The following is a 15,227-nucleotide window of genomic DNA, read 5'->3' as shown; positions in this document are numbered from 1 at the left end:
AAAAAATGAAAAAAAAAAAAAAAAGAAAAAGAAAAAGAAAAAAAAAAGAGAAGGAATCGCGACACCCGGCCAACCTCCCGGGAAATCGCGAGCACCGGGTTCTCCCTGGTCGCGATTCCCGTTTTCTCTCGGTCGTGTCCGTGTCGGTGGATGATTGTTTTTCTCTATTTCGTTTTTTTTTTTCTTTTTATATGTATAGTACAGAGCGCTCCGATTGTCGAGTCCTCGCGAAATTTCAACGGAGACGAAAGTAATTTTGGGGCGAAAGTTCCCAGCTTCGAAGCGTTCGAAGGGGAATGGGAACTCTTCTCGCGTCGATTTCGATTCCTCGATCGATCGTACAGGTTCGCGAAGCATTTGCGCGTTTCTCGATCACTCGATGTCGGAAATATCCGCCGTTTCGCGGATACTCGTACCCGGATCGAAAAGTAACACCGGATTCGCCCGCGGAAATATTCTAACGCTCGCGTTCTAATAATTCGGGACACAATGTCCTCGTTACGGAGTACGACGCATAATACGGTCGTTCGAACAGTGACAGGACAAATATCGCGTTAATTCCTGCATCTGCAATTGGCCCGTATCCAGGGGTCGGGGTACGGGGTTCGTTGGTTCGTTCTCGATATCCGTGGCGTCCGAGCCTAATTTTTAACGGGGCCTCGCGCCCCCTCGTCCCTGCACCCGTCCACGCCCCCTTCGGGATTTCTTTTAATAAAACGTTCGCGACGTCGCCTCTTATGAATGTATGCAGCAGCTTCCGGGGGTGTTTTTCATTCCTTAAATTCGTACTATTTGCATGGCCCGCCGGAGGCGAGCTCGGCGGAAAACGTTTCCTTTGATCCCCGGTAATAGAATTAAGAGCGCGACAGCGATATTAAAATTTTGTCTCGAGAAAACTTGGCAATGCTTCGCGGCAAGTTTCTGCAACAATATGAAAGAACTTGCGGAACTACGAAGTTACGAGGAAACGAGAGAGAAACGGAGGCTCGAGCGGAAAGAAGAATGGCTCGAGGCGAACGGAGTGGCTGCGGGTTCAAGAACGGAGAGGATGAAAAAGTCGTACGAGGGGGCGCAATAATTGGAACGGCGCTGGGATCGCGATAAGTCCGATTCACTCGACCAAAATACGAGCCCCGAGGACTGTTTAATATTAATTTTCGACTCGTACGACGAAGAGGAGGAGCTTCGACGAAGATCCTTTTTTGTTCGTACAACCGGGGTGGCTATCGAATTATACGTCCGAGCGGGGGTGGCGACGAAACGAACTAAATACATTATGCACGATCCTGTCGTTGTTATCCGAATGGCTAATCAATGGTCGGAAGACGAAGATCGGAGACACCGAGGAATCGAAAAGCGTCTCCATTCCCGAGAGGTTCGATCGTCGTCCCGGTTGGCACGGAATCTCCCCGACGAGTTCGACACGGGGGAAACAAAAATAAATGTCGGGAGTCGCGTAATCCAGGGACAAAATTCGCGGAACTTGCAACGATCCATTCCCACCGAACGAACCGTACTCCTCCTCCACCCCCGACCGCTACGACCGACCTAATGAAACGTTTGTCGAAGAACTCCCGTCGGTCGCTTAACAGGAAAAACACGGAGGACGCTCGGTAAGTTGCAACGTAAATTACGAACGGGACAATTCGGTGGAATCTCACGGTAACGCGTTACTCGATTCGGAAATAGCGCAACGTTCGAGGAAGAAAGGGGCCGCGAGGGGAGTAAGCTTAAAGAGCTTTGCATCGCTATCGAGCTACGTTTCGGCACCGGCGAGCAGTCTCTCTCTCTCTCGATGGGTAACCGTCCGGCTTTATCAGAAACTAATATCGCGAGGGTTAGTTTAGACGAGGCGGGTCGCCATGGAAACGTTTACCACGGGAGTAGTTCAACGAGATTCGTATATTTAGAAATAACAGAGACCGTGCACAACACGGTGCACCCACCGCGGCGGTGCCCGGACAATGAGCGTGTTTCAAATATTCGCGACCGATTGTGTTTTCGATAGTGACCGTGTTATGCTCGAGGCGTGTGTTCTTGCCCAACGGTTAACAGTGTTTCCCTTGGCGTTTCGTGTTTGGACAGTGACGTTCGAACCCGTTTTAGTTTTTCAATTTCGCTCTATACCTTGGGACCCGGCAACCGGCTGGAATTCGGGGTGAACGAATTCTCTTCAAGATTCGAAACTCGACGTTTGGAAATCAGTGATTCGTTTACGCGCGTCGAGTTTCCCCTCGTTTTCTACGTTTCGAACCATTGTTCCATTTCCGTGAACATTTCTTCTTTTTTTTTTCTTTTCGTTCGATTCGTTCGAGGGAACGAAACTTCCGAGCGGATCGTCACGTTGCGCTTTAGCGACCGAGAAGCGTTGTTCGGTCGAATCGTCTTTCTCCGGGCAGATTTCCCCGGTTCCGTCGACACCGTGAACGAATATCTGATTCGCTCGAACGACGCTCTCGGGCCGATGACGAGCGACTTTCGCGGCGTCAAAGGCTCTCGATGCTTTCCACGTCTCGTTTTTCCCATTCGGGTGTCGCCGTTCGGTTCTTCGATTTTTCGTTTATTTTCGTTCGCGTTTTTTTTCCTCGGCTTTTTTTGCCAACGGTCGAGGGAGTTTTGGCGCGTGAAAGCTATATCGCCGGACAACGGCGGAAGCGAGATACCGGTGCAGAATACACGGACGAATAAAGCGGGAACGGCTCGATGAAAAGTCGAGGGGTTTCCGATCGGACGGCGAGAAAACTGCGGGAATTTTCGAGGGAAATCGCTCGCGGTGGATTGAACCGCGTGAATACGACGCTGTCCGCCGCGCTGCGCCTGGTGGAAGCCAGGCGTCGCGTCGCGTCGAGTCGCGTCGAGTCGCGTCCAACGCGCGAGAGCGGGCGGAATACACGCTTTCGTTTAAATGAAACGCAATTATCCGTATCGCTATCATCCCCGTCGATTCGACGCTTTTGCGCTTTTGCGGAGGACGCGCGTGGTGCGTGCCATTTAAAACGACCGCTCGTTCCGCGTGGTCGTTACGCTCTCGTCGCCCGTTTTAATTATCCCCGATGATTTTCGACGCGGGAAACCGGCGCTGTTCTTTCACTCTGCCTCCCACTTTTGTCGTTATCCTCGAGCGGGGCTTCTCGTCACGGTGGCAGAAGCGCGGAGCGATTCACGCGTCTGTCCTCGAGACGAGGATGAGCGGCGAAATTATTCGCCGGATGCGTATCGGTCAGGAGTCTGGACGTGCGCGCGCTCTGCTCCGCGTAATCGATGCGAACGCGCAGTGCCGATCGACGCTTGCCGAACCGTTGTTCGCGATCGGAAATATCACGATTCTCGCGCGAGCACGGAGCAACGAATCGGCGCCGTAGCACCGCGCAGCATCGCGCTCGTTCTTTCCCCCACCGCGTCAGCGGTACCTGTTCCTCGGAGTCGTTGGCTCCCCACCAGTTCTCTCGGCGTTCGGTCTCTGCGCTGTTCGCCGTAGACCCTTCACTTTTGATTGCTCGCACGGTTCGCGAGCCAGAGTGCTCGTCCCGCTCGACGAGCAACGCGATAATTGCCGTCCGCCGTTCGGCAGGTTTCGCCTCTGTTATCGATAACCGAGCTCCGCCGCGCGTCCTTGGGATCGCGATCCCATTCCGGTGGCGGTTGGCTCTCCCTCTCGTCCCACGGTTCTCGCGCGCCTCGAGACAATTCAGCGGCCGCGCACGCGCGATACCCGTCCGCCCGATGGAAAACATTTTTTTTCTCGAAAAAACGAAAGTGGAGCCAGCACACGCGCGTTATCGCGCGGATCAATCCAAGAGCGTTTGTGCTCCGCCGCGAGAGCTTTCAACGACCAAACAATGGTCGGAGTTCTGCGGTGGGTTTTTCGCGATTATTTCCCCGACCGTGTACGGCCGAGGACCAGGAACGCGCGTAATCGACGAATTACAACGGATCGGGGCGGCTGCTCGCTTTTCTCTTTGTTCTGTTCCGGGTTCTTTTTTTTTTTGTTTTTTTTTTGCTTTTTTTTTCATCTCCTTCTCCTCCTCCTCGTCGCCCTCCTCCCCTCTTTATTCTTTTTTTTTTCTCTCTCCCCGGTTTTTTTTTCCCCGCTATTTTCGAGCGGAGAGCAGAGGAACGGAAGGAGGTTTTTTTCGCCCGGGGTAAACCAGAGTGTAACTATCTTTCGGCGCTGGCGTACCGTCGAGCGATGATATTTTTTTCGGGCTCGCGGTTTTTCGGGGATTTCCGAGGGGTAGGGGGACGGATGATGGTCGGCGCGCGGTGAATAAACTCGCTTGGTCACGGTTTGCAGCATGTCGCGCGTTTGCACTGTAATGGACCGTGCGCGAAACGATTCCCCCTCCGTCGTTGGTTACAACGGGGTGGTTTTTTTTCTTTCGTTCTTTTTTTCGGACGCGGCTAAATAATTGCAAAACTCCCGAAGCGCGACCCCGTGGGGAACGAAAAGAAACTTTCGATTCTCTCCGCCTCGTTCCGAGCACCGAATTCGCTCGACCTTATCTCCCTGGACGCGCGCGCGGTGCTTCTTGGTTTCTATTCCGAGAGCCACACCCAGGTGGGTATCGTACACGATTCGCTTTACGGAGGAGCGAAAAAGGACTCGCATAATTTCGCTAATTAAGCGTCGACGTTACGGTAATTGCCCGTGATCGTATCTCGTCGGGTTTCTGGAATACTTTCCATCGGCGCTGTACCTGGCAGGCAGGTAGTTGCAGCACCAGCGGCAGCGGCATGACTCTTTTAAGCACTCGTAGGGAACGCGTGGAGCGTTCTCGCGCGGACTCGTCGGCTCGGTTTATTTACCGTCTTGTTTAATTCATGGACCGGTCGCCCCGTCCGCGTCCGTCCGCGGCGTTGAAATTCCGACGATCGTTCCGTGGCCGCGCGTGGATTCGAGCTACGTACATACCTAGCGAGCCCAAGGGTCATCGCGTAGAAGCTCTCTTCCTCGTTCGGAGCCGTACGATCGTTTCTGCTACGCTTTCCTACGCCCGCGGACCGATAATGTTTATGAAACCGGAGAAGCCTCGGTCGAATGGCCGTGGCAACGATAGCACAGTGGGCGGTGATAATTGAATCCCGTGCGGCAGACCGTTCGATCGCCAGCTTTCCGAGAGAGATTTTCGCGAGCTGGGATCCGTGGACCGGTGGCTCGATCCATCGGCGAGGAAGAACCCGGTCTCTCGATCGCTGGATCAGCGAATCGCTCGTTTCCTCGATCCTCGAACGTAAAATGTTTGCAGACGCGTTTCGAGAGCCACGAGCCGCCTCGCGTAGTGGCCCTCGCCGCGGCAGCCACCCGGTTTCCCGTGTAACGGCATTAATCAGCGGGATTCGCGCGTAATTTTAATTAAAAACCACGCGCGAGGCGCGAGCGCGGGCACGGGCGCGGGCGCGGGCGCGGGCGCGGGCACGGGCGCGGGCGCGCGATACCGCGTCGCGCCGAACGGCCGCGAAACAAATTTAATTAATTTTTCGCCGGTTCCCGCGTCGACGACAATCCCCGCGACTCGTTATTTATCTAGGCCGAAAGGCACCCGCTCGCCGCGCGGCACCGACGCGATCGAAAACGGATTTCTGTATTAACGAATGCAATCGCGGCCGCAACGCGCACAGAACGAATGGTGAATTAGCGGCGTGGACCGCCCGCCGCGAAATTGTTCGCGGTGTCGCGAATCGGCCGGCGCATTAACGCCGCATCATCGATATCCCCCGCGCGCCGCTCTTTATTACGTCATCGATCCGATAAGCCCACCCACGACGAAATTAGAATACCGTTCCGATTTCGGGAAACCGGCTCGTTGAGATTTCGAACGCGTTCAACGTTCGCGTTCGTTTCAACAGCCTAGCTGAGGATTACTCGCGCGGATCTCCCTCCCGAGATTCAAAGAAACGAACGGTGCTCGAGGAGACGTTTCGCTGCGCCTGCTCGTTAAGAGCGCTCGGTTCCATCTACGCGTTCAGAGCGCTCCAACGTTTTCGATACGCTTCTGTTCTTCTCGGACGAGAGAAAGAAAAAAAGAGAGCGTCTTCTCCGTGTTAACGTCGATCCCGAGCTCTCAACGAGTAAACGGAACGCACTCGGACGTCTCGAATCGTCCTCGTTTCGAACGGGAGACCGCGTACGTCGATCGTCCGAAGATAACTTCACCTGGATAACGTATGGACGGTTCATCGAGCACAGCACCTCCTTTGCTAAGGGATTAACGATACCATTATTCAAATGGCATCGTGCCTAGGTGGAATTGAAAGGGAGTCCCGTTACCTCGTCCCGCCCGGGTTCACCGCGGTGTACGCGCGTGCAAAAACATCTCTGGCGCAAAAGTAAATAGACAAAGACGGGAGAATCGAAACCGGGGCCGTGGTTGCGCGGGAGCTTTTTCCCCGGTCGGTCTTTTATCTCGCGGGCGTTTTTTTCCCCGCGATGCACGGCCGAGTCCGCGGCAACCCTCAAAGATCCGGTTTTCCCTTTACAGCAGCGACAACGCCGCGGGCTGTTCGAGCCTCGAGGCGGATCCGAACTCGGTCAAGCTGCCATTTCGTCGAGTCACTTCTCTGCCCGGTTTAAAAGCGTTTCGGCGGCCCGTCTATCGCCTGGAGACGAATGCCAAAACATCGGGCCAAAAAGCATCGTCGCGCGGTTATACGTTGGTTGTGTACCTCGCGTAGGCACGGTCGTGGACGCGGACGCGGACGCGGACGCGGACGCTCGTCATCTCCGTAGCGTTTGAAGAATATTCCTCTCCCGTGCCACCGCGAGGGAAACAACGCGTTCCTTTGTCAACGCCGCGCGGAAAGGACAGAGCTTTCGCGCGGTAATTCTGTGTCCGACGTAATACGGTTTAACGCGTTATTTCGGCCTCCTCGGGCTCTCTCGCGGCCGTTTACGTTGCCAAGAACGACCTTTCCGTTTTTAAATTAGTTCTCGTTTCATGGGCGGACTATTCGGCCCTTAGCTCCCCGTTAATGACTCGTCGGCGTTTCCGTCGAGAACGCGCTTTAAATCACGCTGGATCTCTTTATAAGGTTCATGAACGAGATCCACGGTAATTTGTATTTTACTTTTGACTCTTTTCCCGTAATTAAACGTTGAACTTGATAGAGTATGCGAATCTTCTTTCGGTAATTAGGGAATTGTGCGAACTGCTATCCCCTTCCTTCTCTTTGGTCACGTTTTTCCTGTTTCTTTTTTTTTTGTATTTGACGGAGAAACGATTCCGCGACCTTGTTTACTAATTAACCAATTACTACGTTTTTGGACACATTTCGACTGTTTCCGGAACGTACGTAGCAACGCGCGATACAACGAGAGGGGATTCTGCAACGAATCGTTTAATCCGTGACAGCCTGTATTCGACAAATTGAAACTCTTTTTTCTGCCTTTCAATAACCAGTGGATGATTTCTGCGGAGCTACACTTCCGAAACAAGAATCCGAAAGCCGAATTACCGTATCACTCCAGTTTTCGCAAAACACGAATCATTGTGAAAGCCTAGGATTTTCGATAAAAATAAGGTACAACGCTAAAAGCAAAAACATTAGAAAGTATCTGTTCTAATCAACAGAAATTTCGTTAATAGAATACTTTAAATTCGCAGCCAATCAGCTCGGTATCACCCGCGACGAATTATCGTTCGTCGCGAGTAATACCGATTACCAGGTCTCACCGCGTGGAGGTTGCTGCGAGCGGAGACCCGGAGAGAGATAGATGGAATCAAAGTTCCATCGATCTCCCTCGATACGCGGTACAAACGAAATTACTGAACCATGGAGATGGAAGGAATCAATGTTCCTTCGATCTCCTCGTTCAGTTCTGCCGAGCAATTACATCGTCGTACAAAACGAGGCAAAATTGGGAAAGACGCGACGCGAACCGTGGAGTTGGTCCTACTAGCTCGATCCCGTTTCCCCTCGGTGGGTCCGATTCCAGAGAAAACGAGCGACGCCATCCACTCCGTAAAGGAGTGCCCCGTTTCTCCCAACTCCGGTGCCAGCCGCTAAGCGTGGACCTGACTCACGAGAGATTCACCAGGAGAGGGTCTTATTCCGGAGGCTTCCACAGGGACCGGCAAAAATGCCTGCTCCTGCGTTCGCAACGTGTCCTCTCTGGAAGCGGACGCACCGGAAGAGACGGCGATCGACCGTTCGGACTACTTACACGGCCGGTCACTTGCTTACGCAACAAGCAGAGGTGACCGGACCGAGGAACGAGGAAGCGAGCAAAAATAAGCTAAAGATTGAATAATTGCTCGGCAGATCACAGACAGTCGTACACGATGGCCTTAAAACTAACTTGGTCTGAACTTACAACTAAACCGATGATGCAGCGACGAAGCAGCATCGTTCTTTCTTCGTTTTCCGATATACCTAGCTAAGCTAGCCAAATTAAATTTATAATACGCATCAAACGAGACAAGACAAAATTAACACAGTATATGTGGGTTAATGAATGAATATCGACAAAAGAATAAACATGGAAAAACAAGTAGATATTAAAATCGGAGAATGAATACAGATACATCGGAACAAATAAAATTAATTAAACAAAGAAAAAATGAAAAAAAAAAATTGGAGAGTGGTCGCCAGTACTGACCACTGCCCATCAGCGGTCAGTGCCGGTTACCAAAGGGTCAACCAGTGTCCATGGTAGTCCGCGGAGGGTACAGGTACCTAAAGTGGGGAGATCCGTCCACCTCGGAGGCTCCCTGTGGAATGAAATTTTCAGTAACTGGGGGCCCCATATGTATCCACCACAAGGTCACTTACCGTTACTTCGATTGTCTTTGTTCCATCTAACCAAACGTTTCAAGATATAAATGGCTTTTAAGCCATTATTTATACCAGGACATTGTTAATAATTGTTTAAACTATAGCCCTACGACGTTTGTTAATAATTACGATAAATAAACATCAAGATATTGCGAAATCTGCAAAGAGGAACGGTTTTGGTGAATGTTTGTTCGTCTATGCGATTGTTATTAACATTTACCATTTTCCCAATATTAATCGAACAATGTGCATCTTATTTGTGGATTGAAAATGATCAAGTAACTTATAGAATTTGATTTTGATCGAGATTCAAGGTAAAACGTGTTTCGTAAAGTTTTAAAGCATGGAAAGTAACAATTGTTTATTAGATACATTAATTTAACATTCGTTTAATTCTTATAATTTATACAATACGCGTAGAAATTGTATTCTTTAGTTAAAAGTGTCGAAATTTAATTAATCGCTTTTCTGGATAGATATTATGCAAGTATATTAGTATTATGCAAATTATAAGAATTAAATAAAAGTTAAATTAATGTACATAATGAATAATTATTAGTCTTCACGCTTTAAAACTTTAAGAACGTGTTTTTAATTCGTATTCCGATCAAAATTAATTTCTATAGGCAAATCAATCATTTGTAATGCATAAATAAAATGCATATTTTAACATTAATGTTCGGGAAATGCGTAAATATTAATAACAATCGCGCAGACGAACAAACATGCACCGAAACCGTTCTCTTTCGCAGATTTCGCAATATCTTGATATTTGTTTATCATAATTATTAGCAATTGTCGTAGGACCATAGTTTAAACAATTATTAACAATATCCTACCATAAATAATGGCTTATAAGCCATTAATATCTTGAAACGTTTGGTTAGATCGAACAAAGACAATCGAAGTAACGGTAAGTGACCTTGTGGTGGATACATGTGGAGCCCCCGATTACTGAAAATTTCATTCCACAGGGAGCCTCCGTGGTGGACGGATCTCCCCATTTTAGGTACCTGGACCCTCCGCGGACTACCATGGACACTGGTTGACCCTTTGGTAACTGAAACTGACCGCTGATGGACGGTGGTCAGTACTGGCGATCACTCTCTAATCTTTTTTTTTCAGTTTTTCTTTGTTAAATTAATTTTATTTGTTCCGATGTATCTGTATTCATTCTCCGATTTTAATTTCTACTTGTTTTTGCATGTTTATTCTTTTATCGATGTTTCGTTTATTTTCTTTCTTACTGCATGTCTGTATTCATTCATTAACCCACATATACTGTGTTAATTTTGTCTTGTCTCGTTTGATGCGTATTATAAATTTAATTTGGCTAGCTTAGCTAGGTATATCGGAAAACGAAGAAAGAACGATGCTGCTTCGTCGCTGCATCTTCGGTTTAGTTTTAAGTTTAGACCAAGTTAGTTTTAAGGCCATCGTGTACAGCTGTCTGTGATCTGTCGAGCAATTATCCAATCTGTAGCTTATTTTTGCTCGCTTCCTCGTTTCTCGGTCCGGTCACCTCTGCTTGTTGCGTAAGCAAGTGACCGGCCGTGTAGGTGGTCCGAACGGTCGATCGCCGTCGCTCCTGGTGCGTCCGCTTCAAGAGTGAACATGTAGCGAACACAGGGGCAGGTATCCATGCCGGTCCCTGCGGAAGCCTCCAGGATAAGACCCTCTCTTTGTAATCCTTCGCGAGTCAGGTCCACGCTCTGCGTGTGCTCCTGACTGCGGAGTTGGGAGAAACGGGGCACTCCTCCTCTAGAGGACTGGAGGTGTCGCGCATTTCCTCTTTAATCGAGCCCACCGAGGGGAAACGGGATCGACCTAGTAAGACCAACTCCACGGTTCGCGTCGCGTCCTTCCTAATTTTGCCTCGTTTTGTACGACGATGTAATTGCTCGGCAGAACTGAACGAGGAGATCGAAGGAACATTGATTCCTTCCATTTCCATGGTTTAGTAATTTCGTTTGTACCGCGTATCGAGGGAGATCGATGGAACTTTGATTCCATCTATGTCTCTCCGGGTCTCCGCATGCAGCAACCTCCACGCGGTGAGACCTGGTAATCGGTATTACTCGCGACGAACGATAATTCGTCGCGGGCGATACCGAGCTGATTGGCTGCGAATTTAAAGTATTCTATTAACGAAATTTCTGTTGATTAGAACAGAAACTCTCTAATGTTTTTGCTTTTCGCGTTGTACCTTATTTTTATCGAAAATCCTAGGCTTTCACAAAAACTCGTGTTTCGCGAAAACTGGAGTAATACGGTAATTCGGCTTTCGGATTTTTGTTCGGGGCTTGTACCTTTAAAAGGATCGCCCACTGGTTATTTAAAGGCAAAAATCGTATCGGACGGAATAGTCTACGCACGCGAAAGATATTTCTTATCGTTCCATTCGAGTCGCGTAATTTGCAAAATCAAAGAATTTTTCGTAATCGATCGTTAAGCACGAGCTGGATGTTTTTCGGTTTCGAAATAAAACATCGTACTCGCTCGTAGGTTTGTCGTTTCGTTGCAGTTTCAATATCGGTCGACCCCTTAGAACGGAATATCTCTTTTCGTATCTATCTCGATACGATACGGTAAACGTGTTTCGATTGGGGCTTGGAAAAATTCTTTTTTATTGCACGGGAAGAGCTATTCCTTTCATCCGTTCGCGAATCCTCGAACAATGTTCCGTGTTTCGCTTCCGTCCTTGGAATTTGTAGGTTCGTTCGGTTTCGATGTACCTTCGTTCCAGTTGGTTCTGGGTCAAGACAGTTCGTAGTCAGGGATGCGCGACAATTTCCAAACGCACCGATGGTTTCGCGTATGCAGGTTCCTCGGTCGCGATACGATCGCGTATTTCCGCGTCCGGCTTCTTTTCATTACGCGGCACGTCCGCGAAACCAGATTTCCGGCGAGTCGCGGTCGAGGTAGATAAGGCATGACCGAATCGATGCGGACCGGGCCAGAGCGAAACAAGCGAAAATATCTCGGACCCGCGCTGAACTCGAGAATCCACTCCGATATTCAAAAACGTAAGACGAATAGAGAGCCTTACCTCCGCGGGCGGTTTGCCAGCGACGCTGACGCACTCGATCACCAATTCCCGGTCCTCGGTGGTGATAAGGAAATCGCCTTGAAGGATCTTCGGTTTGTGAGGCGGGACGAGGACGCTCAGCTTGGCGAATCTCGATCGGAGCGCCGGTTGGCCGTCGTTCGTGGGCGAGGCCTGGCATTGGTACGTGCCGTCGTCTTCCAGCTCCACCGGGTATATGTGTAACGAGAAGTCACCTGGAACGAGAAAAATAAACCGGTGTTTTTTCACTCGGATCGATCCACCCGCCCGTTCACGCGTTTCTCGTTTAACTCGATAGGATCGAAGCACAATGGCGACGAAAGTAAGCGGATAAATTACCCGTCGGGAAACTTTCGACGAGCGATTTCTTCCGGGTTACCAACATCGTCGAATATTATCGTTCGCGCGGACACGGTGTACGCAGATTGTTTCGCGGGAATAATTTGCGGGGTACGGCGCTCGTCGAAGATTTTTCGACGGGTAATTTATCCGCTCACTTTCGTCGCCGTTGTGTCTCGGTCCGATCGAGGTAAACGAGAACCACGAGTTCTTGTACAAGTAGACGCGAACGTTCCAATTCCGTTCCGAGTTTCTCGTATCGTCTCGCGGCGCAAACGTCGTCGAACTTTGAGAACTCTCGCGCGGCGTTCAACGACGTCGTTAATTTTTTCCCCGAAGATGGCGGTCGTTTCCTCGAACAAAGAAACGACGAAAGGTTGTTCGGTTACTCGAAATTTTCGCTCGCTCGGCGCTGCACCGAGAGACGTTAACGAAATAATTCGATCCGCTGGTCGAGGACGCCTCGCCCCCTCGATACGATCGAGACCTCCGAGGTTCCGGAGCGGGCGATTCACGAGCGAGCCGAGTCGCGCCGAGCGTAGGTTTTTCACTGGATACGCGGGCCGGTGTATCCGGGGATCGGGGTAGAGGCGAGAGGGCTCGGATAGAAAACCATTTACCCCCGTTGATTGAAACTAACGGTTTACGAGCGTCTGCTCGATCGTATCGCGTCGGGGTCGTGCGCGGGGAATTCCTCCGACTGACGGTTTTATTTTGAAATCTCCGCGTATACGTGTAAGCTGTCAGGAACAACGCGGCGGGGCCGTGCAGCGCGAATCGACGCGAATTAGAACGGCCCGTTGCCGAGCGCGTCAGCGAACTCGTATTTTTCATCCCGTTCCATCGACCTTTGCCCCGACGTTGGAGCCCTCCCCCCCTCTATCGTCCCCTACCATTGGTTCTCGCTCGTCAAAATCACGAGGATACACCTCGAGCGACCGTACGAACCTTCCACGGTGGCCAAGTATCGGCGGCGGACGGCGATCATCGCTACCAGCAACGAGCAATCGCGCGTTCAAGTAAATTCCTCCGGGCCGCGTGATTTATTTGCACCGACAACTAGCTCTCTCCACCCTCTACCGGTGGTCTTTCTCCCTCGCGCCTCGATCCATCCATCCATCTATCCGGGCATCTATCATTCTGTCTCCCCCCGACCGAATCCTCCTACCTTGATCTATCCACCCGATTCCCTCGCGCTCGTTCGTTTCTTTCGTTCCGTTCGTCCAACTTTCACGAGCCGTCTCTCTCGCGGCGCGTGCGCGAGCGATCGAGCCATTGTTACCCTCGGTCCAACGAACGAGACCGAAACGAACGACACCGAACCACCGGTTCGTCCCGGAGAACGGGGACGGAGGTGTCGAAAGAAACGGGCTGCAAATGGAAAAATGGAACTTTCCCTCTCGTTGCCCTCTCGGGCTTTGTTCGCGACCTGTTCCTAGGAGGGTCGAGCCGCGACAACGGGTACGTTGAACGTCGCTCGCGAATCGTTGCCCTCGCGCTCGAGGTATGCTCCGGTTAAAGATAGAGCGCGCCCAAACACCGCAGTCTGTGGAATCCACGCGCGAACAGACACCCGTTGCTCGCGTTTATCGCCGGACCGTGTCGTCCCGACGCCCCGACCATCAACGACCGGTAGAAATTTTTATTCGACGCTCAATACGCCTCTGTTCGCCCGTGCTCTATCTTTAACTCGGAGTCTAGCCGCGTTTACGGTAAGCGTCTCGTCGAACGTGACTCGTTGTCGACTCGCTTTTTGCGGGGGAGGGATCGAAGATCTCTGAAAGATTCAGAAGTTGAAATTCTCGCGACAAGAGCACCGACGTCCGGTTATCGCCAAAGTCGAATACGATCGGCGGCGGCGGCTCAACGATGGATATTCTTCCGAGACGTGGACATTTTTCCGGAGGGAAGGTGACGCGATAAATTTGAGAAAACGGAAGAGAACGTTGACAATGTTCCGTCGAAGAAACGTTTCCTTGTAAACGATCCCCCTGGCGTTGCTCTGTATTTTTTGTACGGTCCCGCGAAGGACCTTGTCCCCGATGGAATCGCGTTAAACTTTAACAGCAACGGCGACTCGAGGGTAAACGTTCTCGCAGCTGTCGGAGCGTTCTCCGTGCACGTTCTCGACGATTCGAACGCGACGAGTGCCGGTTGCTCCGAATCGAACCTCCTGGTGGATACCAGCGGGTAGATACTTTCGTAGCTCGTGAACGTTTATCGAGGTGGGGTTACCGGGGAAAGTTTCCGTATCGGTGGGTGCTGCGACGCGAAACTCGACGGTAAGTTTCCATCGACGACCTTTGCACCGAGTGTCCGTCGAAAAAGTGCACGGTTCGCAAACCGCGTCTCGTCGCGACACGCGAGAACGCTGTCAACGTTCGCGCGGTCCCAGCGGCGACGATCTCCGAGGAGGCAATAAACGTCGCGTCTCGAGGTTTTCGCGCGCGACGAGCCGAGAACCAACCGGCGGATACGCGTATTAACGTGTCACGGAGACAAAACGGATTTCCCCGAGCGTGGTTTCCCCGTTTCGCGCGCAATATCGTGGAAAATCGAGGACGAAGCGTATCGTCGCACCGACGGTGGAGGCGCGAACGCGCGAACCAGCCGGCGCGACGACTGAAACCGAAACGCGATTTCTCGTTCGTTTGTTCCCGTCCGTTTTCCTAGTTTCCATTCCAGACGTCTCGACGACGACGACGACGACGACGACGACGACGAGGACGCTCTTGCTCAACCGTATCCAAGGAACCGTAGCCGCGAACTCGCGGCGCGGAACACCGCTTCAACGACACCGCGATGTTACCGAACAAAGTTCGGGGCATTCTCTTCCGTGGAATTCCCTTTTATTCGCGGCCCTCCTCTGGCCCGCCCCTTTCAAAAATAATTCACACCCGCGAGCAGGCCGCGTTAAACTCGAAGGGATTTCCTCGCATTATGGGGGAACAATAATTAGCACTCCTCTCCCGGAGCCCATTCAGACAACTTTCGCGAACTCCGCCGGCCAGGAAGCTTCGCGTCCGCGTCTCCACCCTACTCCGATCTC

General features: G+C 51.1%; 1 protein-coding gene across 3 annotated transcripts in view; it reads right to left on the bottom strand.

The window, feature by feature from the left end:
• Positions 1–15,227, bottom strand: part of LOC143151736 (irregular chiasm C-roughest protein) — a 185,800-nt gene that overhangs the window by 22,710 nt on the left and 147,863 nt on the right. For all 3 annotated transcript variants that reach the window (XM_076321155.1, XM_076321157.1, XM_076321158.1), the window contains exon 3: positions 11,822–12,054. In XM_076321155.1, coding sequence (XP_076177270.1) covers positions 11,822–12,054 — 233 coding nt within the window. The remainder of the gene's footprint in view (positions 1–11,821; positions 12,055–15,227) is intronic.

The sequence above is a fragment of the Ptiloglossa arizonensis genome, chromosome 9 (genome assembly GCF_051014685.1).
Source record: "Ptiloglossa arizonensis isolate GNS036 chromosome 9, iyPtiAriz1_principal, whole genome shotgun sequence".
Taxonomy (NCBI): domain Eukaryota; kingdom Metazoa; phylum Arthropoda; class Insecta; order Hymenoptera; family Colletidae; genus Ptiloglossa; species Ptiloglossa arizonensis.
The sequence above is the reverse complement of the archived record's forward strand: the minus strand, read 5'-3'. Positions and strand labels throughout refer to the sequence as shown.